The sequence below is a fragment of the Enhydra lutris genome, unplaced genomic scaffold (assembly GCF_002288905.1).
Source record: "Enhydra lutris kenyoni isolate GAN:26980312 unplaced genomic scaffold, ASM228890v2 scaffoldscaffold34, whole genome shotgun sequence".
Taxonomy (NCBI): domain Eukaryota; kingdom Metazoa; phylum Chordata; class Mammalia; order Carnivora; family Mustelidae; genus Enhydra; species Enhydra lutris.
Genome location: NW_019154118.1, coordinates 25,271,073 through 25,297,971, shown reverse-complemented (window position 1 = coordinate 25,297,971; position 26,899 = coordinate 25,271,073). Strand labels below are relative to the sequence as shown.

General features: G+C 43.3%; 1 protein-coding gene across 1 annotated transcript in view; it reads right to left on the bottom strand.

Moving 5' to 3' along the window:
- Nucleotides 1-7,977, bottom strand: part of LOC111153767 (alkB homolog 8, tRNA methyltransferase) — a 57,295-nt gene extending 49,318 nt beyond the window's left edge. Inside the window, exons 1-2 of the mRNA XM_022512990.1 lie at nucleotides 7,956-7,977; nucleotides 2,421-2,556 (exon numbers count right to left, since the gene is read on the bottom strand). Coding sequence (XP_022368698.1) covers nucleotides 2,421-2,556; nucleotides 7,956-7,969 — 150 coding nt within the window. The 5' untranslated portion in view covers nucleotides 7,970-7,977. The remainder of the gene's footprint in view (nucleotides 1-2,420; nucleotides 2,557-7,955) is intronic.
- Nucleotides 7,978-26,899: the final 18,922 nt, after the last annotated feature.

Below are 26,899 nucleotides of genomic sequence, written 5' to 3'. Positions count from 1 at the left end.
CCTCATTCAACAAGGTTTATAAAGTACTAAAATAATTTGGTTACATGCAGCCATAGTTACAAAAATATTTCTATATTCCCAAATCTTAGGAATTGCAAAGGTGTTATAAATGTCAAGGGTCCGTGACTCCTTCTAGAACTGAGGAGCATGGTGAGGTGTGACTGGAGGAATACTAATGGTCCACAAGGATGCTGTTTAAGTGATCTGTGGGCAATTCTAAAGGCAAACCACACAAAAACAAGTGCAGAGGGGAGGAAAGGGAGGAATTTATTTCCTACTGTATGTGAGTCACACAATATAATAAAAAGCAGAATGTGTCTTATTTATAATTGTTCGAGCAAGCAAGTTTCCCAACAATATGAAGTAAAGAATTCAGAATTTTTTTTTAAGTTATCTTCAGTCCCGACAATTTGAGGACCACTGCTCTAAAAAAAATCTCACTATGGCTACGAATGTGCATAAAGGCACGCATACTTAGCACGCATCATGAAAAGAACATTTGTTCTCTCCTGGATAGATAATATGCAATTAGAGGTTCTTCTAGAATTTTATTCCTTTCTTGTAAAAATACTGTGGAGAAAAAATAACCAAGCCCAAATAAGAAGACAATTTGGAAGCCATGAAGGTGAGGTTAAAGCTTCTAGAAATCTAAAAAAACAGATCCACTAGAAACAGCTTCAGAGGCAAAACAAAACAAAACAAAACATTAACCACTTCTTTCCTTACACCTGTCTCCACGACCCTAGAAGGAAAAGAAAGCAAGTTACATTTGGGAAGAGAACAGAGACAATGTCAGTTTCATCTTCTGAAGGTCTCGCAACCTCGGTGGCTCTTGGCAGAAACAGCAGAGTGTGTGCCGTCATATGACTTCTAATCTATGATGTATGCTGTCTTCTTTATAGGAATTTGGCTTAATTCTCTGAAGTCATTAATACTGTGTCTAATCTAAGTACAGGCCTATTACCTGCTAGATTTAAATCTCCCTCAATAGGGGCATCCGGGTAGCTCAACTGACTGAGTGTCTGACTCTTTTTTTTTTTTTTTAAGATTTTATTTATTTATCTGACAGAGAGAGACACAGCGAGAGAGGGAACACAACCAGCAGAGCAGCAGAGGAAGAGGGAGAAGCAGGCTTCCAGGGTGGCTCAGTCGTTAACCGTCTGCCTTAGGCTCACATCATGATCCCAGGGTCCTGGGACCAAGCCCTACATCGGGCTCCCTGCTCGGCGGGAAGCATCTGACTCTTGATTTCAGCTCAGGTCATGACCTCAGGGTCATGAGACGAAGCCCCACATCAGGCTCTGTGCTGAGCATGGAGATTAAGATTAAGATTGCTTAAGATTCTCTTTCTCCCTCTCCCTCTCCCTCTCCCCCTACCCTGCTCTCTTTCTCTCTAAAATAAACAAATCTTTAAATAAATAAGTGAATAAATAAATCTCCCTTAACAGATTACTCGTTTCTAAAACTATCACACAGCACAGAAGACAGTGTAACATGATACAACGGAGGAGCACTGGTCTGAAACCCAAGTTTTAATCCCAGCTTCACCTTCTCAAGGGCATGTGTTTGGCCCTTGGTTAGATGATGGCTGATCTTCCTTCCTACCCCTAAGAACCCAAAAAACAACAACAACAACAACAACAACAACAACAACTTTGGATTCATGTGGAATTTTAACAATGAATAAGCACTGTCACATACTTCTAGAATCTAATCCAATGGAATAAAAACACATACGATACTGTGTCTTTACAAAGAAAGCTGAGATCAAAGGGACTGCTCATGTCCAAATAAGAGGAAAAGGTAAGAGTTAAACTAAGTTTTTCTTAACGCACAGTCCAAGAAGTCTCATAGTCCCTCATATGTATAACTGATATATATTATAGTATAATATATATAATTTAATTATTGCCATTAGAAAATGAAAAGGCTTTGTAAATAAGGTCTGATAAATTAAACCTGTTTTATAGCACATAATCAAAATACTTATAACAAAAATGGAGTTAGGAATAGAGGGGAAAGAGAACATTAGGATACAAAAGACTGAGGTTTAATTTACCGTTCAGCCACTCTCTCAAAGGACGCACCACCTGTCAGAGCCTTAGTTCTCTAACCCCTCATGTAAGAATTCCAAAGGGATTAAACACAATAATGAACAGAAGGATGCTTTGTAAACTCTACACAGTCATACAGTGTTTCTGTTAACATACACCACCACTCCCTCCAGGTCAACCCACACGGCCAACAGAAATTCAAACTATGTCCCCAAAATAGAAAGTCAGTAGGTCCTGTCGTGTGTTTACTGAACAGAGACATAACACAAGACTGAAGGGGAACGGCCTTCTTCTCTGAGCAATTAGTAACAAATGTGACGACGACACATTAACATGGCCACATTCAAACAGTAAGTTTTTGGTTACCTGAGTGGCATAGGACACTGTCTCAACGCCTTCGTGTCTCAGCAAAGTATGCCTGGCTTTAATCTGTTTCCTTAAGAACTTCTTCTCGGTTTTAGTGAGTTTGTAATTACTGTGATGGTTGCTGTCCATGACAGTACTGGGGAAAAAAGAAAAAGGTAGAAAATGACAACTTTAAGAATCCTAACGGAAGTTATAACGATGCTATTCATATATTCTATAGTTTATAAATATTTCTATGTGATCATTTTTTAAAAGGCTTATTTGACTTTCCACCAACCAAGAGAAGTGAAAACAAACTGATGTCTGGACAACAAAGGGAGATTTAAGAAGGTAACAAAAAAGCAAGAACATCAAAGAAGCAAGAGCACCTCCGAGCATTCTACAAAATGTTCCAATGCTTTAGCTCTAGTAATGGCACCACATTACCCACAGGTGACTTATCCCCTAGCTTGTGAAGTCCTAGGTAAAATGTGCCGCAGACAAATTCTACAAACATAAGGTTAGGAAAGGAAGAAAAAAGGAAACAAAAAATTTACAGAATATATGGTATGTTCTATTTGCATAAAGTTCAAAACCCAAAAGTAAGCCATATATTGTTTAAAAATACACATATAGCAACATGCAAAGAAATAATAAACACGAAAGTCAGGACGGAAGTTGTTTCTGGCGGGAGGAGAGGAATGTGATACAAAAGAGACATACAAAAGCATCAAAGGTATTTCTTAAGCCATATGGTAATTTAGGGTTTTTTAATATTTTTTAAGCTGTACATATTATGTATGTTTATATCCATAATTTTCAAATACAGATATCAGAACCCCAGAGGACTGTGCTTTCCTTCTACTAAAATATATAAGTCAGCAAGTAGTTATGGAGCCCTTTCCCACAAAGGCCTTCACACTATCCAAATCAACACCCTACATCATGCCGTTACCTATTTATTTGTCACAGAATTTAGCACAATTTGTGATGATTTGTTTCATAGCTTAATCTCCCCATCAGGATGTAAACTCCAAGAGAGCAGGAAAGTCAGACATAGTAGGTGCTCGATAAAAATGTGCTGAAAAGATAAATGCGTGATAGCGGGCAGATACACACGTGCCTATTTACTGTCTCAGCACTCCGCAGCCTACAACTACAATACACAGGTCATGCTTTCGACAAGATTAAAAATTAGTTGAGGAAAGCAGACAAACACGAAACGGTGAAAGAATAACGTATCTTGACACAATTAAGTGTTAACTGCAGAGTCTTCCGATGTGACATGAATTAGAAAAAAAAATAAGATCGCTGTTAACAGGAAAAATCTGGGAGAACTTCAAAACAGAAGCTGACTTGAGCTGAGCACAGAAGGGCAAGAGGAACACGGAGTCATCTGGAAGGGAGGTATCCAGTGAGGCAATAAAGAGCAGGAGCTAAAAACAGAAATGGCAGCATCTGGCCGAGACAGGGAGAGGTAGGCGTACGTTGTTTAGAGCAGAGACCACTGGCTGATCCGCCGATCCCACTCCGCACCCACTTGAAAGTCTTCAAAGTTAGCAAACAAAATAAATTAAGGAAGTAAAATAAAATGTATTCCAAAACAGCTCATAAACAGCCAAAACTCTCATTACGAATCTTTATGTCTAGAGAGAAAATGCTGAGTCGCCTGGAAGAACAGCCAGGAGCTACGGGAGTAACCCACAGGGTCGGTGCGGGCAGAGCTGAGGCCGGTAGGGCAGGCCGCCCGGACGGCTTCGCAGGGAAGCGAGAAGCAGGAGGGTCTACAGCAACCGAGCAAAAGAGAGAGAGACCGGGGCAGGACAAAAGAAAAGTTCTAGTACCTTCCGTAGGACTTGGTGACTACGGAGATGTGAGGGAAAGAGGAGACACAGATCATTTCCGAATGGGACAGAGCCCGAGTGACTGACAGACCAGCAACTTCATTCTCAAACTGGAGAGTCAGAAGAGGGTCAGGAGGAGAGACAGTGAGGAGTAAGGGAAGTCAGAATGAGTAGGACTGAGGCTGTAACAGGGCTGGGGCCCTGGTGAGATACACAGTTGCAGGGTCTGGCTGGCTGGTGACAGCAAGAAGTGGCCGGCTAAAAGGAGAAATCAGGTTAGAAAGCTTTCTGTGTCATTAGACAGGAGGAAGACAGCTGAAGGGATTTTTTTTTTTAATTATTTATTTGACAGACAGAGATCACAAGTAGGCAGAGAGGCAGGCAGAGACAGAAGGGGAAGCAGGCTCCCCGCGGAGCAGAAAGCCAGATGCGGGACTCGATCCCAGGACCCTGAGGTCGTGACCTGAGCCGAAGGCAGAGGCTTTAACCCACTGAGCCACCCAGGCACTCCGAAGGGATATTTTTGACACTGCACTGATTATAACTGTTTGTTCTAATGTTTGGCCCCTTCCATTGGACTGTGAGCTCTTTGAGGACAAAGATCACGTCATAACTGTCACCGTTTCCCCAGGGTCTCCATGAGTGCTGCGAGACAGTATAATAACACAGTGTTCTACATTCAAATCTCAGCTCTACCACTTACTAGCTGTACCATCCTGTGCGAGTTCTTTCCTTCTGTGCTTGGGTTTCCTCACCTGTGAAACTGGGCTAACGGTGCCTGCTCTTGGCACATAACTCCTCCTAAACCCTGCACTAAAAAACTAGACCAAACTGGATCATGGCTTCTAGCGGCAAAAAGCCACATCCCAGGAGGGCCCCAGCTTCCCCATCACAATGCCTGCCTGAGAAAACTAAAAATGCTGCAGGAAATTTTACTATTTGTTCTAGCAACACCTGCCAATAGGCCCTTGATCTCCCCTTCTTAGACCATTTATTAAAAGGTGATTACAATTGTGAATATGTATCTCTTGCAACTCAAAAGTATCTCTCAGAGCACCTGGGTGGCCCAGTCAGTCAGGCAACCAACTCTTGATTTCAGCTCAGGTCATGATCTTGGGGTCACAGGATCGAGCCCTACACTGGGCTTCACGCTAAGCATGGAGTCTGCTTGAGATTCTCCCTCTTGCTCTGACCACCCCCCACAAGTCAACGCACTTGCACTCTCTCTCTCTCTCAAATGAATAAATAAATCTTAAAAAAGAAAAAGAAAAAAAGAAGTATCTTTCTCAAGGACCTGAGAGCCATCCCTTTGAAATGTAATCATCAGGAAGGATAGGGCCTCTGTTTCCCAGTCTCTGTGGCAGGACAGAATCCTATTTTTAACTGCTAGCTAGCAAACACAGCTGGCCTAATTGCATTTGCAATGACCAACCCCTTGTGGTTTTTTACTTCTCTGACTCTGTGGAACCCCTGTTCTACCTCTCACCCCATTCTACCTTTAAAACACCCAAATCGTTTCTCACAAACTGGAAGGGAGCTCAGCTCTTTCCCCTACTGTCAGTAGTTCCTAAATAAAATCTGTTTTCACTACATTCATGTCTGGCTGTGTTAATTTCTGACACTAGCTCATAAATTTGTTAAAAGAATTAAATATAATTAATAAATTGTTGATAACTTCCAGAAGAGTGGGATCAGAATGGTTTAAGGAGATAAAGAAAAGCTGAAGGCCCTCAAAGGAACTATCTTACTGCCATTCAAGATCATCATCTTTGGAATGGCATCTTTGCAGTGTGAAATGAAAAACAAGGGATAAATACACTAAGAATTCTTCTTTTGATATGTCACATGAGCCAAGACTGCAAAGTAGAAGAGATAAGAAAAAGATGCTGAACATCTTTTTAAAAAGTATGACAGTAAGAGCCTCATACCAGCAGATGGAGCCTCATGATCACATTCTGTCATCTTCTCTACCTTCTTCCTTTTCTTTTTTAATTTTAAAATGTTTTACTTGAGTTCAAACAATTAGCATTAGAAAATACTTTAAAATTTTTAAAAAGTTGCAACTCTGAACTCAATCAGAAATACTGAGTGAAAAACAATCCTATTAATTCAAATGATAGTGTGTTTTGTTTTTTTCCCTTCTTCCTTTTCGAAGACAAATCCAGATAGCCCCGAAGGTTCATTTGTTCCCCATGCCTGTGACTTGGCAATGTGCAGGCCCAGCAGGTCTGAGTCACCTCAACACAAGGAATAGGCTGATACCAGCTGCTGAGTTCTGGAGGTGCCCCCTTTCTAACAAGGTGACTTCCCTGGCCAAGAAATCTCTACTATTGCACAAAGGTTTGGGTGTTCCTTGCCATGCTGTGGGAGTGTTATGGGATGTTACGGGAGTGAGGTCACTGTTCACTAGAGAGCATTCGCCATACTGAGTCCAGTCTAATCAAAAACGATCTAAGCGCACTCTCTGTGGGAGAACAAGATATTAGAGATTACACAGACTCTGCTAGTAAGTTTAACCCCAACATATCCTATTGGATATTGCCCCAAGGGCAAACTAGTGTGATCCTGCCCTCCTTGAACACCAGAGTGTCCATAATGAACTGATGCAGCATAGGAAAATATTCCTGTGCTTGTAGATAAATTTGAATTTAGCAGCTATCCAAACTGTATTGCCTACTAAAAAAGAAAATTAAAATTTTAAAACGGTTAAAAAAAATTGACCCCATCACCTGTCATATCAGCCTGTTTTAATTCTTTGAAGGATACCTACTCTACATTTTCTTATGTCCTCATTAATTTGATTTCTCTCTTTCTTCTCTAACTTACAAAAAAATATACTATGTGAAAGTAGAGATTTTTGTCTGTCTTATTCACCCTGGAGCAATCAGCACCTAGAACAGGATCTAGCAACAAAAAGTCACCCAATAAACGTTTACTGAGTAAGCCTGCACTTACTAAACTTAAGCAACCTTACCTTATCTCCTAAACCACTTCTTCAGAACTCTGAGCTTAGTGACCCACATCGATGTTTTCACTAATACTTTGTGTGTGCCTCTATCTCTGCTGTTTTCAGACTGTATTAAAATTACCCATTTGTGTGTTGGGCTCGCTCAGAAAACTGTCGTTGGCTTGAGGTCAGAGACTTGAGTGCCTGGCATACAGTAGGTACTCAGTAAATATCTGTGAAATAAAATCAACTGAAACCACAGACTGACACTCCTAGGGGCCAAAGGGCCTCAGGGAGTACTCAAACGCTAGCACAGCAACATTCAGCCGCGTGACCCCGCAGACCACCAACAGCGCCTTTCCCTCGCTGCATTGGCACAGGTCAGACAAGCCCGGGCAGCGCCAGACTAACCCTCCCCAGGCGGCGATCGCCCGTCCCCAACCCCAAAGGAAACAGAAGAGTGACACACACACATGAGCATCCGTACCGAACACACACAAGTGCTCCCCATACACCGACAGGAACCGCCGCCCACGGACCAGCCCAGGTGCCCGCTCCAGCCATCCCTGCCCTCGCTCTGGCCTCAGGCCCACCCGGGAGAGACCGACAGGAGAACGCGGGGTTGCAGCCATGCCGCCTGCCAGTGTGAACCGCCACAAATCTCCGCCGCGGCTCAGGCTGGACTCTCGCCAGGCCGACAACCCGCCTTCGCCAGGCTCACCAGTTTGTCCCCCAAAGCAGCGGCGGGTACCCGCACAGCCTCACCTGGGCGCAGCCATGTTGGACGAAGCTGCACTACATTTCCCGTGAGCCTGCGGGGCGAAGAGGGGGCGCTCCCACAATCCCCTTCGCCGCCCTGGACTCTCGTCTTCTTGCGCAGCCTCGTTTAGGCCCCTGAGCCACTCTGCGTTATCTTGAAGACGTGGTTATTTATTTGATGGAATAGTAAGGGCTGGGAGTGCATCTAACTTCTAGTGACTCCCCACATGGTCACTGTCAAGCCCGTTGTGTCCCTTGGTCGCACAGTGATGCCTCCCCTCCTTGAGCTTGGTACATCTTTCCTCCTGAATCTTCTTAGAGGAACGGTAGAGGACCCTGGGGGTCTGAAAGGTGACCTCGCGCCCGGCGACAGAGAGGAAAGGAAAGGGAATATGCATGAGTGTGCCTGGGAAGTGGGGGGGATCATACAGGGGCAGGATGATGGGTGCAAGGAGGGGGGGGGGGGGGGGGGGGGGTGGATCCAGGAAAGATGGGCTGCCCCAAGTCACAGAGGACTCTCTGTAATTATAGAAACCATTCTCTTGTGTAGGTCTGAGAGGGCCCTGGGGGAAATGGTGCTATGTGACTGAGCTACTGGTGGAAGGTGGGAGGAGAGAGCAAAAGTAAGAAGACTAACAGGCTGGTGCGGTGCTTAAATACAAGGTAACAAACTATTAAGTAGGACCCAGCAGTGGCAGAAGGAAAGGAAAAAGATTTGGTTAACAGACCAGAAGACACGGGAGAGGATGATGATTAGCCATTGTTTTCGCTCTGATGTCACGTGTGGGACGTGAATGTACTGTCGCCATTCTGTCTGCATTGTTTTGTGAGCTGTGTGAGTGCGGGGGAGGCAACGGGAGTGAGGAGGACATCACTTCCTGGAGTGCCGATGCATGAAGGGCCCCCATGCGGGTGCCCGTCACAGTGGACGGGCAGCAAGAGCTGGGGCTGGCTGGCCTAGGAAAATTGGCCCCTGAAGAACAGGTTAGAAGGAGGCAAGTACAGAAGTTGGGGGGCAGATGGGCAGCCACTGCAATAGTCCAAGTAGGAGAGGATGAGGCTGAGGCTGAACTGCAACGGTGAAGAGCCAAGTGCAAGCCGGAGAGGTTAGACACACACCGCCAACGACCTGAGCGAGTATAAGGGAAAACCTGCTCTGTCTCGCCATTGTGTTCTTCTGCACAGCTAGATGCATTCAGAAACACACTCCACCGGAGCTTTCTACGATGATGAAATGTGTTAGTTGTCCAGTATGGTAGCCACCTGACCATATGTGGCTTTTGAGTATTTCAAGTGTGGCCAGTACAACGAAGGAACTGAATTTTGAATTTTTATTTTTATTTGGTTTTGATTAAATTTAGATAGCTGCATGTGGCTAATGGCCAGCAAATTGGACAACAATGTAAAGTATATCCTCTTGGCCAAATTCAACTATTTCATCTTCTTATTCACCCTGCCTGAAGGTACTAAAGCTTTTAAAACTTCAATTTCTTAGCCTCCATGAAGCCACCTTAGTTATCTTAATTCTCTTTATACATTCTGATCACTTGTTTTTAGAGTTTTTCACTAGCTTGCCTTCATCTTTCCACGGTTAAACAGAAGCAGTCCTTCTGGTTTTGTTTGACCCTCTTCTCTTATTCTATAGTCTTTCCCCATCTGCTGCCCCAGAGTTTGAGGGATTTGTGAATCATTCCCTAATCTTTTATCTTCAGCCGTGACTTCCCTTTGGGAGGCAGTTTGGTTTAGTGAAAACAATATGGGCATTGGGGTATGACCTGATGCAGAAACTACAGAACAGCACTTGCCTTTGGGGATTGATGTAGTAATTTCTTACTATAAAATATCTATTAAATGGTTGTTCATTCCTTTTCTACCTTTCTCGTCTTGAGTTACAGGCAATAATTCCAACTACACACTGTCCATCCTTGCCTCCAAATACTTAGAAAAAGGTGGATACATAAAAATTTTGCATGAAATCCTTTTTATACAGGCCCTTCTCTTTTGCTTGGAATACTGCATGGATCGTTTCTCCCAGAGAAGATGACTCCCTGAAGCGATTTTCAGCTACATTAAGGCCCTGTTTTATTCATTATGTAATTCCAGGGTCTTCTATAGTCTTGTAATAATAGAAATCTAATAAACGTTGAGCTGAAAAGAAACTTAATTTGAAGGTAGAATTCATCTTCACCTGTGCCAAAAGCTTTACGTGGTGATCTATAATAATTTCTCAAAGGTATTAAATACTGTCCGAATGACTTTTTCCTTAGTAAAATTCATCTCAGCTTTTTGGTAGGAGCAGTCCTCTGGATGACGGGTGAAGGGGTTGGAAAGATTTTTCTAAAAAGGACCAGATAATAAATATTTTCTACTTTGTAGTCACACATGGTCTCTGATCACTTATTCTTTTTTTGCTCTGGTTTGTTTTTGTTTTTTGTTTTTTAAACAACCCTTTGAGAATCTAAAAACCTTCCTTAGCTCCCCTGGCTTATGCCAGCAGGATTTGGCTCACGGGCTATAGTTTTCTGACCCCTGGACCCCCTTCCTGGACTCTGTAATCCTAAGCACAGTCTCAAGGTGAAGCTAAGATTGGTGTGAAGATGTTTATTATGAATTACAGTATAAATGAATTTAATCAGATTAGTCAATACAACATTTTAAGCACAGAAAAGCAGAGGTCTATCCTACAGTAGAGCTCCAGAAATCAAGGCTAGGAGCACCTATCATTCAGAACTGGTTTTAGTTGCCAATGACAGAAAACTAGACAGACTGCTCTAAAAAAAAGTGATTTTTCCTCAACTGACAAGCCATCCGGACAAAAGCCATCATTGGTATTGGTTCTACTGTTCAAAAATGTCATCGAGAACCCAGGTGCTTTCCACTCCTCCCACTCCACCACCCTTTGTACGTTGACTTTTTGTCCTCATTCTTGATGTCTCCTGGTTACAAGATGGCTGCTGCAGCTGCTCCAGATATCTTGTCCCCATACTAGTGTCTCTAGCTGGAAAAAAAGGAGCAGAGTCTCTGCCTTCTCATCCAGGAAATGAAGTTCCCAATGGACTCCTTCTTGTTTCTTTGATCATACATGGACTGCATATTATAGGGGGCAGAATAATGGGCCCCCAAAGATAATCCACACTCTAACCTTTGGAAACTGTGAATATGCAGGAATAATGAAGTTTGCAGACCTCAAAATAAAATATCTAGGGGTCCAATATAACCATGCAATTCCTTAAGAATAAAATATCCAACCCTCTGGTTCCCTTTCCCATCAGATCTGAACACTGGTCTTGGTGGTTGTTAAAGGAGGAAAAGGAACAATGAAGCTGGCCTCCCAGTATCTATAGTCTGGTATACAGCTTGTGGGCTCCTTCAAACAAGGTCTGAATACAAAACCAGCAAACAAAAACCAGAACATCTACTCTGGCCAGAGCAAGAGAGATCGAGCAGAAGAAATCAAAAAGACTGGAAGTGTAAAGGATTTGACATACTGTTGCTGGCTCAGAGAGGTAAGAGTCTGTGTGCAGGGTCTGGAGAGAGGCTTCTAGAAGCTAGAAGCATCCCCCAGCTGACAGCCAGGCCAGCAAGGAAATGGGGACCTCAGTCCTACAACCACAAGGAACTGGATTCTGTCCACAATCTGTATTATCTTGGAAGCAAATCCTTCCCACAGTATCTTGGTCAGGGCCCAGCCAGCTGACAGCCGTTCTGTCCTTATAAAAGAGCAAAAAAACCAAGCACACCAACCGAAACTCAGGGCCTACAAAACCGTGAAATAATAACTGTGCTAATTTGTTACATCGGCAATAGAAAACTACTACACATGCTTGCCCCTGACCAATCACTAGCTAAAGGGATTGGGATTGCCAAGGCTGCGTTCAGCTAGTCATGCTTAATTCCATGGGGCTGAGATGAGGCCCATCCTCCCTGTGATCAAGAGACCTTGGAAGAATACACTCTACCTGGAGGAAAGTAAAATGAGTGTTCTATCAGCAAGAAGAACAGGAGAACATGTGTTGGGCAGACAAGTAACAGCATATTCCATAAGAGGGTTAAACACTTCATGCAGCTGGATTTATCCCAAAACCCAAGAGAAAGGGACACTGGAAGGACGGGCGCTGTCATAAACTAATAAAGCACTGAAAGTTAGAATTTTAATAGCATCACGTTTCTACTTCAAGATCCCCAATCAGAAAACACCAAAGATGTTCCCAATAGTCCCTGAGACTTATTATATATTTACAATGGTTCCAAATTGTGAAATCATTTCACTGCAGTTTCAGACTTAATTCCTAATCTTAGAAGGTTTCTAATTTCCCTTCCTCCCGACCCAGATCATTTGTTTTTGGCTACCTTCTGGCTTTTTTCCCACTTGTCCTCAGTGGCAAGTGTACTACTTTTGCTTTTTTTTTTTTTTTTTTTCCTATTTATGGTTTAAAAAAAAAAAAACACTTTCATTTCTCAGTCTTTCCACTTATTCTTCTGCTACTTATTTTATCCCTCCTAGGTAAATGACAAGTTTGTATCAAATGACAAGTTTCCTTTCCAAACTTTTGTCTCTGCTGCTTCCCGGATTGCTGTCTTCTTGAAACTCCAGCAAGAATGCATTATGTAAAACCATTTGATGTTCACAGTGACATTTCAGAACCGAATTCATTATTCATGCTTTGGTGATAAAAATTCAATGAAAAGTTTGCAGTTTTGTAAGTCATATGGTGAAAGAATTCCTGTGCAGTAATTAGAGGCAAAAAAAAAAAAAAAAAAGAAAGAAAGAAAAGAAAGAAAGAAAGAAAAAAGAAAAGGGGCCAGTCTTCAATGTGTTATATAAAACATAAAAACACTGCTTGGAGGATTGGTGGTTTTTTCGGTCAGGTGCAAAACATAAGATTTTACCTATAAAACATTAATGTTTTGGGGCGCCTAACTGGCTCAGTGAGTTAAAGCCTCTGCCTTCGGCTCAGGTCATGATCCCAGGGTCCTGGGATTGAGCCCAGCATCGGGCTCTCTGCTCAGCAGGGAGCCTGCTTCCCCCCCCCCCCCCCCCCGCATCCGCCTTTTCTCTGCCTGCCTCTCTGCCTACTTGTGATCTCTGTCAAATAAATAAATAAAATCTTTTAAAAAAATTAATGTTTTAATGCCCACACCCACCCTCCCCACACACAAAATGGTTTACTTATTCTTGAGGCTGAAGACCTGCTGCTTCACAGAATGATTACTTACTTGCAACATACTGCTCAGACAGAAAAGAATAAAGTGCAGTAAGTCAGGGTACAGAAAAATCTTTGCTGTGGCCAGAGGACTGGGATTTGTGACTTATAAAGATTATGATCAAATGAGGCAACTTTTTAAAAATGTTTCCCTTTAAAAGAATTTAAAACACATAACCTTAAAAATGTATAAACAATTCATTTTAAAATGTTAACTTTGATGGCTTCGTACCATCGTTAATCTCTAAAAAAATGCACCAAACTAAAAAGATCCGTGCTGAGAGATGAGGCTTACCAGCTGCATCATTAACTGCACTGGACGTAAATCCGTATTTCCTATCATCTTCATGATCATTTCTAATTTGGGGGGATTTCTTGTTAGAGCTGATTAGATGGCCTTAGCTTTTTGTTTACGGCTAACAAAGACCTCCGTCGTGCCAGAAGCATCGGTTCTGCCATTTTCTGTTGCTCGGCTGGAATCACCCTTATTCACCTCCACTGTAGGGAATTTAGAATTTTCTAACCCACTTGTCCATTTTGCAAAAATAGTTTTTGGATTATGTAAGCAACTTACCAGGCACCAAAATCATGCCTCGCTTAAAGCAAAGGAGGGAAGGCACCAGAGGCAGATCCTCTGCCTGAGAACTCCCACTCCACTCTTCTTTTAGAGTAGCTCTCTAAGTCTGCGACGTGTGACAACCCGACACACAGACCTGATGAAGCCTCCAGCACACCAACTGGGAGTGGAGTCGCACCTGCTCTCCATGAAACTGTAAACAGAACTGTCAACGTCTTCCAGCTACGCTCAACTGTGCACGCTGCACGCTAGAGGCTACAGGCCCAGGTCACGGTTCTCAAAGGGTGGGCCTTAGGCTGGCCGCCATCAGCAGCACCTGGTGAAAACGGAATTCCAAGCTCCGCTAGACAGCAGCCAATTAAAGGCAAATATAAATGTTCAGAGCTTTTCTGAACCCCGGTGGATTACAGGGTACATTTCAAAATCTCTGCAGCCAGGGCCTAGCGATTCTGCACGTTTAACAAGCCCTCCTGCTGCTTTTCAAATGTTCAACCATCGAAGAAAAATTTTGCATGTTATCCGTCGACACAGTACTCTTTAAAAACCTGCCCCAGAGTAACGAATGGCCAGGATTCTAATATTTGGGGGTTTTATTTTCGGTCAAATGTTTTCATTTCATAAGGTACGAGGGACCAAAAAACCAAATGGTATAGCACTCGGAGTATCAAATTATTACAGAACTTGTAAAATGTATTTTCTCATAACAATCCCAATTACTGTCATCTCCATATCCCATTTTACAGATGGAGCAACTGAGACTTAAAGACGCAGTGCAAGCTGGTTAAATAGGAGACATTTTTAAGAGAGTGACTCACATTCATGTCTGTGTCCTCACATGAATAAAAAAGCTCAGTTTTATATGTTAAAACGTATCTATCTACTATCTTTTTTCTACTATCTTTTCTACTACAAGCACAACAGTAAACATACATTATTATTTAACCCTAACAACAAAAACAACCCCAGGAGTTAGTTTTATGCTCTCAGTTTAACAAATGTGGAAACAGAGGCTCCACCAGATGAAACGACTTTCCCAAGATCACACAGTTAGTGACAGAGACAGGAGTGCTTCCCAGGTCTCTCCTTCTCCAAGCTTACACATAATGCTCAAGGACACCACTGCAGGAAGATGTCCATTGGTATTCTAAGTCTGTCCAAGAATTATGAGACAAATACAGACTTGAAAAACATGAAAAATGTTTTGTTTAAATGGCTGCATCTTTTCAGCAAGCACACGCAGGAATAATTTATACAGTATAACTTTTAACCTTCAATAAAGATAGTGTGTCCAGAATCCTAATTGCAAGTTTAGATGTTCTCTTGTCAACTTTTTAAAAAGACGAGCAGTATTAATTGTCTTGTTCTCTTCTGTCGTTCCAGCTCTCATCATCAGAAATAAGATTGGTCCCCATAACTTTCTCCCCTATTTCTGATCATGGCTTCGGAGACCATGGTTAGGAGGAAGTCAACCAGCCCTAGAATTGACTTTTCAACATCCCTAGGAAGACTGTTGACATTCTCAGGATGAGGAATTAATAATTAATTAGCACTGATTATGGAGCTCTTCATGAAATTTAACACACCATAATGGAAACAGATAGCTTTGAAATATCATTTGAAACAAGAAACTTGGTGAACCTGAATTATTGAGGTGGTGATACAGGTAGACCATGATCTCAAGTTTAAAAATGTTTTCCGTGCCTGCCTAAATAACTGTTTGGGGTTTAAGGACTGACAGATTTCTTAGGTCATCCCTTCTATTATAAATTCCTCCATAGTTTTAAATGCTCTTTCAGTGCTGTGACTGTATGTTACTGCGACAGTGGCCTCGTGTTAACTAGTTCTGATCTAATACAAGGAGACTGGGGTGGGATGAGGTGGGCAGGCAGACAAGCATTGACTGGGAATTCAGGAAACAAAAGGAGTTGAGGGTAAACTGTTAAACAAATGGGCCTCTAGGACCTCAAGATATGCAGGAAGCACAAAGCCATATCCTGGCCCATGTAGCACGCACCTCAAACCAGGAGATGGCAGCAGTGGAAGCAGGAACTTAGAGGAAAAAATAACAATAAATAACAATCCCGGGCAAATATCCATACTTGGAAATCAGGACCCTGCCCCCCAGTGCTCTGGCATCACTAAAGGCTCCTGGCTGGTCTGGAAGCCTTCAGGAGGTGCCATGTCACTGAAGTGATCTCAGGCTTCTCCCATTCAGCGTCCCAACAGGAAGGGTTGGGCATACCGAGCAGACATCAACCAAGCCAGGGTTGCAAAGGGTCTCTCAGAAGTTAGCCCAGTTTCTACAAAGAAAAGTCAACTAGACGTCACAGTGACATCACAGCATTTCAATATGAAGCAGAATGATGACTAGGGATTCGGGCCATAAGTTATGGAATGAAGCAGAAAAGCAAATCTGACTGGGAACTAAAAATGTTGACAACGGTGGCCAGTGCCAACAATCTAGGCTGGGCCTCCGGTTCTGCCAGTTCTTGGAATGGTGGTGAGGCGCACCCCTGGGAGGACTCAAGTCTGAGGTAGGAGGTATTTCGGCAACGCACAACCAATCGTGTGTTTGGGGGTAGTTCAGGTTCTTGAGCCACAATGAAGTGATGCATAAGCACAGCTACAGTCCAATGGTGCAGGTCATAAACGCCCCTTTCCATTAGCTGCTAAATGAGGTAAAGGAATGAAACCAAGGGGTCAATTAATTGCATAAAAGAAGGCCAATGACTGTTTCTTCCCAGGAGCTTGAAGAGACTGTTGTTGGGACTGGGGTCATCACAAATCATCACAGTAAGGAATTCACTTCTAGTACGACGCCTTGCATTCTTGGTTGTGCCATTTTATAAAGCACGGCTTAGCCTCAAGATGATCTAGAATGGTTGTCAGTTCTCCTAGCCAAGTCTATGACAGAGGTGATGGCTGGAGTTTTACGTCCCTAGAAACACTGACATTAGAGAAAGGGGGTCAAACCACGAATTAAAGAAGAGCTGAAAACCTCTGCTTGGTGTTCTAAACCAAAACACTTAGATTTCTGCAATCATCTCTATTTCCTGAGGGAAGATGTGCGTCAGGAACACTCCTTCCCTTTGTCATACTTTTTGGTTAAAGCAGCATCTTATCAGGTTGTCTGTCTGGCCCAGAGCCCAGGATGAAGCAAGACATCAGTCACCCATCCTTCTTTTAAGGAATAGGATCTGGTGCTCAGCCTCAGATACATAGCACAGCTCCTGCAAGGTCCAAAACACTCTTCTCAACAATTTCCCCTTTCACTTCAAGATCCAAGGTTGTACTCTCCTGGTGAGTCAGGTTCGGAACAGGTGCTTGGCAGAGATGGCCCCCAGGTAAAGACGGCAAGCGAGCAAAAGCAGAATGCTCCACAGCCGGACCACCCTTGCTTTGTTTCTTGCACAAACAGGACAAGGAAATCTGATATGTAGACATTCCTAAGGAATTTGAGGTTCAGACTTTGATCACTGTGATCCAGGCCCTTGAACCACAAAACACAGTGAGAACCTCACCTTCCTCCCAAAAATACAGTGGGGGAGACTAAGGATGTCATCCATTAGGTGAGGTCCTATACGGACCTGGAGACTGAGGCTAAAGCCACTAGTCTACCACTACAGATGTAGCCAAGGTCGACAAAGGTACAGCCCTATTAGAAGGGGGTAAATGTAACCCCAGCCCCCCAAACAAGGCAATTTCCATACCAACCTTTGGCCAGGAAGCCAGAGTCCCAAGTCATACACAAATGCCTAAAGTGGACAACATAAAGCAGCCCACATGGAAGAGAGCTGTCAGGCCTTTAATATGGAGCTGAGCCATCTCCACCCCCACTGTACACAGGACATACAGCTGGAAGATTCTCAGACTCCCACAGCTGACACAGGTCTCCTATCAACAGTTGGGGCTTGACATCCTCTCTGCTATAATGCATTCCAATTTCAATTGGTGAAAGACTTCAAAGCTTTGAATTTAAAAGCTGGGTTACTGCTTCTCTCTCACCAGCACTGTTTTTCTTCCCCCAGATTTGTCAGGGCTTTTCCATAAATGCCGTCCTGGGGGCTGTTACTCACAAAGCAGGTTGCTTACCTCTTGAAACTAAAGACCTTCAGCCTGATTTTCATGTGGTCAGTAGAAGAGTCCAGGTCTAGATTCTAGGGCCTAGAAAAATAGAAAAAGGTAGGTCAACACCAATAGCTAGCCAGGACTTCTGTAATTCCACTGGGTCGAAATGTCAGTGAGGCGGGCCATGCTGTGATGAGACATCCCATGTGCTGGGTCTTTAAGAGGTGGTCCTCCTCGGTGAAGAAGGAGATAGAAGGCCTCAGAGCAGCATTCTCCCATAGTGACTGCTGGTCTAGATGTCACAGAACCACAGTGTTTTATGGTGGTGGGGGGGGGTAGTCAGGGCCTGAAAGGGACAGGTAAGGCTGCTAGTCACTCATGCTCTTATTTGCAAATTAGGTTGTAAAAAAACAACACTCCACCCCTTAGGGGCACAAAGGCCTGAAAGATACATATGCACTCAGGTGCACATTCAGTTAGACTGATTGCAGCTAAGACCAAGAGAAGCCACTGCAAGAAGAGACAGGACCTCTTCGGGTACCATTGGCAAGATCTGTTTCCCCAAAGGGAAGATGCGGAACTAGCCATCCATCCTCCAGTGTGGCCGAGCTCGGGCCATCCAGAAAGCAGGGCCAACTTATCAGTGACCTGCAAGCAACCCAAGGTTCGTCCCAAAACAATGACAAAGAAGGGATCCAACAGCAGACAATTACTGAAACTCCTAGTAAACCATCTTCAGGGAAGCCTACCAGTAGGAGTACTGTAAAAGTACTCTGTCACCAGAAAAGCCCTCTGTCACCAGAATTTAAGGACAAAGTCGGCTCAGAAGAGCTCGGAGTTTCAGGGAAAGCAAGTTCCCATAACTTGGGCTCAAAAGCGCCAGGCAGTAGGGATGCCTGGTGGGCTCAGTCCGTAAAGCATGTGACTCTCAGTGTCAGGGTTGTAGGTCTGAGCCCCACGTTGGGTCTAGAGATTACTTTAAAAAAATTTTTTTTTTAATTTTTTTTTTTAATTTAAAAAGAAGCAATGGCAGGAAATACTTCTCAAGAGCTCATAGGTCAAACCAGACACAGAGCAGTAGGGAGGAACCCTGTGGGGTCTTTAAATCCCTTCTGAAGGAAGCAGCTGGGACAAGCTGGAACAGACGTGTGAGAGGTCCAGGACTCCAGGTGTGTTCAGAAGGCTCCCACTGTGGGGACAGTCCAAGCCCTCAGGGAGCAGAGATGGATAGTGTCTGATTTATATCACTCCTGGTAGGTCCCGCCCCCGGGTCTCTTTCACTATTCAACTTCTAGGTTATTAATTTAGTTCTCCCCAATTAGGCTATAAATTCTTTGAAGGCCATAGCTTACACTTTTATATCTTACATTATTGCCTCCAGGATCAAGTACTGCACGTAAATAGTGCTAATACATGTCTGTGGCTCCATTCTGTTTACAGGTGGAAAGGCCCTGAGGTAAGTTCGAGAACATACTGCTGGGGACACAAGTGAGGAGTATTGCATTCCTGCAAGTCTCGTCACCTTTCTGCACCTCAACTGCTTTCCTGTGAAATACGGCGTTAGACCAAACTCCTGATTTTTCAGTTGCGTTTCTCTCAGCCTTGGGGTTTCTGAGAGATGTGTCAGGTTGTCACCAAGCACACTGGGAAGGGAGAGAGGGGACGGACACCTGACTCAAGCCCACTGTACAGACAGCACATCTGCTTCTATTGGTCTTACGTCGTGGGGTTCACGTAGAGGCCATTTAGCCAGGTTCTGTGGCTAAAATTTTTTAGAATTACCTCGTTCAAATATTTCAAAGGTCCCTTTCACTCTAACATAACAGGGTCTTGTAATTTCACTGATGTTTACATGGGACATGAGTCTTACTCGGAAACAGTCCATCTCTGTCCAAGGACTGCGCTTCCCCTCCCGGCCCCGGCCTCTGCTGCCGTCCTCCACGTCTGCAGAGATGAAACAGCCCGTCTGTGTTTGCATTGAACTGCATCCCTGGTTTGCGCTCCCCAGCTCTCTCATTTCACACACGAAACCACCTCCCTTTCCTCCAGCTTTTCAGGACCCTAATCTGTGTCCTGACAGGTGGAAAAGGCCCCCGGGACACGCCTCCCTTCACTCCGCATGGATACACCCCTGCTTCTTCCAGCTTTTCCCTTCCATATAGGGTTCTCCCTTGTGTCTCCTCTGTCTGGCATAACACTTAGCTTTCTTCTCCCACTCTGCCTATTTATACCTGAGGGTTCCCAAGAACACTAAGAATTTCTGCAGGTAATGTCAAAAGACAGACAGCCAAGTGATGGAAGGAAGAAAGGGAAAAGACAAAGGGGAGGAGGAGAGCGAGAGCAGCAGGAGAAGGAGGTGTGCATGGTCTCAGATACGCACTCTTCCCTCGCTCTCCTCTAAAACTCGCCCCAAGTTGCCACTAGGTATGGGGCTGCCCCTGACTTATAATTAGCTAAGAGACAAAGCCGCATAAAATATGTACTCTAGGGGCGCCTGGGTGGCTCAGTGGTTTAGGGCCTCTGCCTTCGGCTCGGGTCATGATCCCAGGGTCCTGGGATCAAGCCCCACGTCGGGCTCTCTGCTCAGCGGGGAGCCTGCTTCCTGCCCCCTCTCTCTGCCTGCTTCTCTGCCTACTTGTGATCTCTGTCTGTCAAATAAATAAATAAAATCTTAAAAAAAATGTACTCTATTCCTTATCACCAAATTAGTCAACGCCATGACTTTAGAGACAATATCACCTGGTCGTTCAAAGGTGCAGTTAGACTGCCTGGAATCTTGCCAGCTTCGTGACCTTGACCGTTCCATGTCTCGGGTTCCTCATTTTAAAGTGGGAATGATGAAAGGACTCACCTTTGGGGCTGTGACCACGATGAAGTGACAGAACGCAAGCACAAGATAGGACAAGATTCTAAACAAATGTTTTGCTTTAAGACTTTTCCCCCATTCCCATCCGCTACACCATGTTCCTTTGTAAGTGAATTGGCCTGGTCTCCGGTGGCCTCACCACGTTGACCAGCGCCTAATAAATGTTAATGGTAAGTGAAGGCAAACGTTGCTTCTCTCTCTGGAGTGCCTATTAAATGCCCTTGCTGTCGTGCTAGTTAAGGACTAGCTCCACTTAGGCAAAAAAAAAAAAAGGGGGGGGTGGGGAATAACCACATTATAGTCTATTCACAATAGGCATGTTCAGAAGGTTCAGCCTGGGGAAGCGTACACATTTTGATTTTATGCAAGAATATAATAAAATATAAAACAAACGAGCTCCTGTTCATGCTTTTACAGAAGTTGGCTTATGTCCTAAGTGTGTGGTTCTTAATCAGCTGTGTGCATTAGAGTCACCTAGGAGAGCTTTCAAACACCTAAGTGCCCGGGCCCCATACCCCAAGGATTCGGATTCCTAGGCCTAGGTGATGTTCTGGCATGTTTATTGGGGAAATATTTACCCAACCAACTCTGATGCAAAACTCGTGTTCCAAGTATTCCTGGCCCCTTTCCTCCCATTCAACAAAAGCCAATTTCAACGAGAATGAAAACATCACCCACAGTTTTGATGGCACTCTCCATACAACTAGGCGTTCTGGGATTTTCTTAGCAAATTCTCTGATCACAGAAGGAAATGTCTATAGTTCAATTTCATCACAGAAGCATGGAATCATGTTCCATGAGGACTGAGCTACTAGGAACTCTGCTAGCGGGTTCTCCTGCCAACTTAATGAGAACAACAACAAAACAGAGCCTTTGTGGATGATTTTGTGGCTCACTTCCTTCACCTAAAGCTGATGTTTTGAGCATGATGGCTTTGCTGTCACCACTTTGATTTTTCCCCTGGGAGCTTCTCCCCCTACTTTCTTATTTTGGGGTACTTGTTCACATTTGTATCTGAGGCGCCCAGTCATGCAGAACTTTGACCCAGAAACAACAGTGGAACAGGGAACAGGAAAAATATAATGAATTTTATTCTAGTTAACTTTGATCTAGACATGAGAGTGGAACAGGGAACAGGAAAAATGTAATGAATTCTCCTCTACTTAACTAATGCATGTGTTTTACTTTCCTAAAAGGATAGATGTTATAAATAAAAAAGACATATTGGTTCACCTACTTGTAACTCCTCAGCATTGAAAGTTCTCCATATACCATTGGCTGCTTCTCTGCCTTTAAAAAGTGTTGATAATCTGGCCATCTGTAGCGGCTCCTTCCATACTAGCTCTAAGGAAACACTGGCTAGAGTGATCTAGCAAACAAAACAGGGATTTTAAAAGAGGGCTGTATTTCCTTGTGTATTCAGACACAAATGTCTCATCTCCTTTATTTCCAAATGTACAGAAATCAATTAAATCAGAGACGTGAGAGCCCCCATTGTCATGTTAGTTGAGAGGTACTTGCGAATTTATTAGTAATGTTTTGGTATCTCAGAGAAGCTTCACAGAGGACATGCCCTTTCTACAATAGCAAAAGAACAGGTACTCTAAGCCTGGCTGTCAAATGGAATTTCAAGAGCTGAAAAGTCAGACTTACAGAGGCACATCACCGCACAGTGCTCTATGTTGTGACTAATATACTTAAATATGAAATGTCGAGCTACAGCCTTTTCCATGAGCTGCATAGCCACGCTGCATGAGTCACAGGGCACTGTCGTGACATGCCACTGAGCTACGAGGAGACACGCTCTCGGGTGGAAAAGTTTCCTTATGTGTAGGAAACTGCTGGACATAACTAAAGAGGGATATACTCAGACACTCCTTCCGGTTCGCTCCCTTCCGGAATCTGTCCATCTCTCCAATCCGCCACTTACTCTTTTGCACTAAAAGTATCTGTCTCCATGACTCTTTTTGATACTAGACGGCTACTATTTGGGGACTGGTCTCCACAGTATTTATCTTCACATTCCCATTGCCCACCAGAACCTAGCACACAGCAGTCAATAAATCCAGCATGAAGACAGGATGTCATGGTAATATTAGTTTTTAGTTTGCGTATTAAGTAAGTAGGAGAAATATCCCCACGTATATAGTAACACAGCTTCTGAACCAAGAATTGAGATTCATCATCTGAAACACAATCTGAGAGAAAATACTAGAAATCTGGAGAGTCTCAACATTCTGGACAGATGAATGCCTTGTCCACTCTATTCATTTATCATCCTTCCCTCCTCTCCATCTATCCACCATCCGTCCACTTATCCATCCACTCACCCATCCGTCCATCCCTTATTTACTCAAAGTACATTAAACCAACTCGTATTTCCAAAATGAGGTGGAGAGTCATATATGTTGCTTTTAAATAAATATATAGTCAGGAAGATTACTTTTTAGCTTCTTAGTACAGAATTTTTTGCTAATGGGTCACTTAACATAGAATTTAAATTAATGAACACATTTTATTTTCTTTGAAAGATTTTATGTATTTATCTGAGAGAGAGAGAGAGAGAGAGAGAGAGGAAGAAGCAGACTCCTCGCTGAGCAGGGAGCCCAAAGCAGAACTCAATCCCAGGACCCCGAGATCATGACCTGAGCCGAAGGCAGAGGCTTACCCTACCGAGCCGCCCAGGCGCCTCTCATGAACACATTTCAAAACCCTCACCAAAACTTAAAACTTAAACCAAATTCTTCTCCACCATGTAGATAAATATCATGGGGAAAGCCACACTTTATTATATTATTCCTTCTTAAAACAACAAGCTAGTAGATTCTGAAGAAAAAATAAATTTAAAACATGAACGTCTATAACAAACTTGATCTTCAGTATTGCCTCACTTGAAGATGAATGAATTATATCGATTTTCAGAAGAAACAGAATTATTCAGTTATGAAATAATAATGAAGATTTCTGTTCCACAGACACACACAAAAAAAGCCTTTAGGTTTGATGCTAATTATGAGGTAAACAGTATATTCACGGTTAAGGCAAATGCTACAATACATATGTGGGGTAAACATGTGGATATTTTACTGGAAAATAGTTTGGAATAAGACAACCTCATAAAGTTCCAATATGTGTTGGAATGAAAAACTTGCAATAATATTATATTGTGTAATAGCTAATTGTTACAATGTTTTAATCGTATCCTTTCAATAGTTTAACATGATCAAGCCATCTGTTTTAAATATAATTTTGCCAGAGATTTTTAAATCTTTAATTATTTAATTATAAATGTAATAATAAATAATAAAATAAAAAATAAAAATATAAAATAATTTAATATTTAATTATTTAATTAATATTTAATTATTATTCTAAGCTATGCATCCAGCAGATTCTTTTTTTTTTTTTTTCTTAAAGAGAGAGAGAAAGAGAGAGTGCAGAGCACGGAGGAGAATACGGAGAGAAACCCAAGCAGACTCCTCACTGAGCGCAGAGCCACATACCAGACTCAATCTCGTGACCTTGAGATCACAACACAAGCCAAAACCAAGAGTCTGCTCATTTAACTCACTGAGCCACTCAGGTGTCCCCAGAATTCTTTTAAATAAACTAGGTCCTAATTCAAAAATGTTCACTGTATCGGGGCACCTGGGTGGCTCAGTGGATTAAAGCCTCTGCCTTCCGCTCAGGTCATGATCCCAGGGTCCTGGGATTGAGCCCCACGTCGGGCTCTCTGCTCGGCAGGAAGCCTGCTTCCTCCTCTCTCTCTGCCTGCCTCTCTGCCTACTTGTGATCTCTCTCTGTCAAATAAATAAATAAAATCTTTAAAAAAAAAATGTTCACTGTATCCACAAAGAGTGTTCCCAAAAGTCAGCAAAATGCTCTCCACTGGTAGCTTTACCATATAAAGAACGTAACATGAGAAAATTATTTTAATGAAAACTATATGTGAAATTAATTGTTGAGAGAAGCACAAATCTAAGATTTTCCATATGCCTCCTGGCCCTCACTCACTTCTTTTTTTCCCCTAATGAATGAGAAAAAAGGAGCCACTCTTCCGCCATGCTGGCCACAGCCTCCTGACATGTGCCCTCCTAGCCAAGGCCAAGAGCAGCAGGGAGGTGGACACGGCTGCATTATTTGCTGAGACCCCTGCACACTGATTCCTTTAAGTCTGACCACCAGAGCCATCTTTCCCTCAGCAGTCTTTGAAGCTGCCATAAGCAGTACAGGCAATTTCACTATTCCACTTAAAACCATGTTGAGCATGGTTCCAACCCTGGGATACGAGCAATTTAAAAATTTAATAGGCCTGAGCCTCCCTTACACCACTACTGAGATCTAGAAGTTGGCTGGGTTTTGAACAACAAGGGAAATAATGTCGTCCAGAGCAATGTCTAGCCCACCACCATCCACAAAGTGAATGGAATTCCCACTTACTTTTATGTATTCTGGGTTGTGTCATTTTCAATAGGTGCATTTTTTTATTTGTTGTCCATGGAAAATATTTGGTTTTTTAGGTGTCTTGAATTGCCCTGGAAGTTTATAGTGGCATCCAAACAGATGACTTGTCTTTCCAGAGTTTCACCAAACGGTTTCCGTGCAACCTAAGTAATATAAATTCTCGGGAAGAAATTACATAGGTTCTTAATTTGTATTAGAGCCTAGTTTTCATAGATCCACAGAAGCCTAAATTTTCTCCTACCCACTATATGTGACCGTCCTCAAAAAGAAAAATGAAAAAAACCCTTCAAAAATGTTAATTTGCTCCTTAAATATATTCTAGTGTAGAAGTTGCTACCTACTGAACATTAAGGCCCCGGCTCAAGGCTGACCATTATTAAAGGTCACTGCAGGCTGGGCTCATTAAAATTTCCAAGTAGGAGCATCAACCACAATGTCAGCCACAAAACAGTCCAACTTCTACCTTGCTGTTTTCTCTTGGATTCCCGCAGGATTGCCATCTTTCAGAGATTAACTAAGCTCCCTTGGACTTGGCTGACAAGATTAGGCGCCTGAGCACCAGAACTCACAGATGTTTTTGGCCTACATTGTCAGGGGGCAACAACGCCTTAAACAAAAACCAGCCCCGGAGGAGTCTGACAGGGTGACTGAAAGGGGAGGAGGAGGTTTAGTAGAGATTTAATCCTGTATTAGCAAAAACCTGGAGAAAAGCCCCACACTAGCGTGTGTGTGTGTGTGTGCGCGCGTGCGTGCACGCATGGGTGTGTACAGAGGTGTTTTTGCCTCTATTTGGATATGAGTTCCTCAAGATCACAGTGTTTTATCCATCTTTGTCTCCCCGGTATCTAGCATAACACATTGTCTACACTAGGTGTTCAATTAATGATTATTAAGTAGACTGCATTTTTTTCCAGGGTTGAGGCCCGGAAAGCCTTCTCTGTGCCATATCCTGGGAACTTGTGCAAGGCAGCGTGTCTCAGAGCCTTAGTGTATTTGGTTTCAAGCATTCTCTAGCATGATGACTAACTTTCCTACAATCCCGGATACAGTTTTATCAGTATAGATCTTAGGAAGCATATTGGGTCCAACTGCCACGTCAGTGCTGTACCCAGAGCTCCATTCTATTGCAAAACAGGATGACCTTATATTAATTTCTAAACTTTACACAACAATTAAGCAAAATGAGACAAGGCCCAATACTTTTTAAGCCCAGAGGTTGCCTTTCCGGTCTCATGATGAAGCCAATATACACAAGACATACATCTCCTACTACCAATTGTTCAATCACAGCATGAGGACCAGAGCCAGATTAAAAATAAATAAATGGGCCATGACTTCCACCCCACCCCACAAAATGACCCAGGCGGGAAATTCCTACTTGCCCATTGTTCCATCAAACCTTGCTGAAGACAGAAACCTCTGGGTGGGGAGGTTTTTATTCAAATAAAGGGTGATGTTCCATGAGAAATCTCCTGGCAAGGCAGCCTACCCACCTGCCTGCAAAAGACCAGACTCTGTGTCATGAGCTGGAGTGGAATCCCAGAGACGACAGAGCCAGCGTCCTCTCCCTCCTCAGCTCTACTGCTGTGACTGGGACAGGCTTTAGTGGCCCAAGTTCCTCCTCTGTGGACCCTCCCTAAACGCTCCATCAGACGATCTCAGTTCCTTCAGCTGCCACCTCCACGGATCCCGTAGTAATCTGATAAATACAATTTTTATCCAGAGATAATGGAGCTAGAGTCATGACCAGCGTCTGTCGAGCCTACGGGCT